Below are 2514 nucleotides of genomic sequence, written 5' to 3'. Positions count from 1 at the left end.
CCACCACGGCGGGACGGAGGGACGGGCTGGTCCCACCATGGAGGGGCAGCCGGGGCGGCCGGAGGGGACCAAGCGGGGTCCGGATGGGGAAGGGGATGAGGATGGACCCCAGTTCTACCCCCACCCCACTGGCAGCAGCCTCCTGGAGACACCCATGGCCTCTGGTGTGGAGATTGGTGAGTCACTGGGTGACACATGGGGTTGGGGCTGTCACCCATGGGTGCCCCGTGGTGGTGGGACCTGTCCCCATCAACCACGAGTGCTCCAGGGTGGTGGGACCTAACTCCATCACCTGTGGGTGCATCACCCATAGGTGCTCAATGGTGGTGGGACCTGGCTCCATCACCCATGGGTGCCAGATGGTGGTGGGATCTGTCCCCATCCATCACCCATGGGTGCTTCATGGTGGTGGGACCTTGTCCATCATCCATGGGTGCTCTGTGGTGGTGGGATCTGGGTGCATCACCCATGGGTGCTTCATGGTGGTGGGACCTTGCCCATCATCCATGGGTGCTCCGTGGTGGTGGGACCTGTCACCATCATCCATGGGTGCTTCATGGTGGTGGGACTTTGCCCATCATCCATGGGTGCCAGATGGTGGTGGGACCTGTCCCCATCCATCCATCCATCACCCATGGGTTCTTCATGGTGGTGGGACCTTGCCCATCATCCATGGGTGCTCCATGGTGGTGGGACCTTGCCCATCGTGGACATGGCTGAGGGCTGCCTGCCTGTCCCTGTCCCCAAACCCCCCGTCCCCCTGTCCCCGCAGAGCACCTCACCCAGAACGTCCTCAAGTCGTACCGCGAGACCTGCCAGCTCCGCGCCGAGGACCTGCAGCTCCGGCGCTGGGACACCTTCTCCCGCGAGGAGGTCTGCGCCTACCAGAAGAAGGTGAGGCCACCGGGCTGGGGACAGGGGAGGGGACACGGCGGTCCCCAGGGCACCCAGAGGATGCCCAGGGCTGGGTGCCCCGGGGCTCTGGCGTGGTGTGGAGCCATGGGGATGTTTGGAGGGGTCTGGGGGGGTCTGGGGTGGGGGTGACGGCCGGGTGACGAGGTGTGACACCGGCCGGGTGACAGTCGACGGAGGAGATGTGGCAGCGCTGCGCCGGGCGCATCACCGAGGCCATCCAGCACGTGGTGGAGTTCGCCAAGCGCCTGCGCGGCTTCATGGACCTCTGCCAGAACGACCAGATCGTCCTCCTCAAAGCGGGTACGGGGCCACCACGTCCCTGTCCCCACCCCTGGGGCCACCCCATGCCCTTGTCCCCATCCCCACAGTCCCTGTGGCCCTCATCTCCCCACCCCTGGTGTCCTCGGGTGATGGGGTGCTCTGGTCCCATCAGGGAGGTGATGGTCCCCATAGGCCACCTTGACCCCACTGGGGTGGTGGCAGTCCCATGGGTCCCACCAGGGAGGTGACAGTCCCCAAGGGCCACCCTGATGCCACCAGGGAGGTGACAGTCCCATGGGTCCCACCAGGGAGGTGTTAGACCCCAAGGGCCACCCCAACCCCACCAGGGAGGTGACAGTCCCCAAGGACCACCCCAACATCACTGGGGAGGTGACAGTCCCATGGGTCCCACTGGGGAGGTGACAGTTGATAGGCCCCACATCCCAAGGGAGGTGACAGACCCACCCCAGGGCTGGGGTCACCAACCCAGCCCCAAGCCATGGCACCGTGGGGCCTCCTTGTCCCCCGGTGCCACCATCCCTGTCCCCCCCCGGGCGGTGGCAGGCGCCATGGAGGTGGTGCTGGTGGGCATGTGCCGGGCCTTCAACTCCGACAACCGGACCGTCTTCTTCGAGGGCAAGTACGCGGGCGCCGAGCTCTTCCGATCCCTGGGTAGGGATGGGGACACGATGAGGGGGGACATCGAGGTGGGAGCGGGGGGGGACACGGAGGGGGACACGGAGGTGACCAGGGCTCCCCCCAGGCTGCCAGGAGCTCATCGGCTCCATCTTCGACTTCGCCCAGAGCCTCTGTGCCCTGCACTTCTCGGAGAGCGAGGTGGCCCTCTTCAGCGCCCTGGTCCTCATCAACGCCAGTGAGGGACCTGTCCCCTCTCCCCTGTCCCCTGTCCCCACCCCCCGGGCCTCAGTTCCCCCCCCAGCCCCATAGGAACCCCCAAACCCCCATGGTTTTGTCCCAAAGCGGGTGCTGGGGTTGGGTGGCCTGAGCTGGTCCCTGTTCCCCCCCTGACCCCATCACCATGGTGTCCCCATCCTGTCCCTCTCCTGTCCCGCTCCGTCCCAGCTGGTCCCTGTCCCCAGCCCCCTCCCTGTCCCATCTGGTCCCCATCTTGTCCCCATCCTGGTCCCATCCTGCCCCTGTCCCACCTCTCCCCATCCCCGTCCCTGTCACCATCTCCATCCTCATCCTGTCCTTGTCACCATCCTCGTCCATTCCCGCCCTTGTCCCCATCCCGTCCTAATCCCATTCCACCCCATCCCTGTCCCTGTCCCCATCCCATCCTTGTCCCCATCATGTCCCCATCCCAATCCCATCCCA

General features: G+C 66.0%; 1 protein-coding gene across 1 annotated transcript; it reads left to right on the top strand.

Moving 5' to 3' along the window:
- Nucleotides 1-37: 37 nt before the first annotated feature.
- Nucleotides 38-2050, top strand: LOC106900524 (nuclear receptor ROR-gamma-like; the record flags this gene model as incomplete). Its single annotated transcript, XM_014962613.1, has 5 exons — nucleotides 38-176; nucleotides 773-894; nucleotides 1083-1215; nucleotides 1741-1848; nucleotides 1940-2050. Coding segments are annotated over exons 1-5 (613 nt in total), but the record flags the coding sequence as incomplete, so codon positions are not given.
- Between the last annotated feature and the right edge of the window lie 464 nt (nucleotides 2051-2514).

This window comes from Calidris pugnax, unplaced genomic scaffold (assembly GCF_001431845.1).
Source record: "Calidris pugnax isolate Ruff unplaced genomic scaffold, ASM143184v1 scaffold2413, whole genome shotgun sequence".
Classification (NCBI taxonomy): domain Eukaryota; kingdom Metazoa; phylum Chordata; class Aves; order Charadriiformes; family Scolopacidae; genus Calidris; species Calidris pugnax.
The sequence above is the reverse complement of the archived record's forward strand: the minus strand, read 5'-3'. Positions and strand labels throughout refer to the sequence as shown.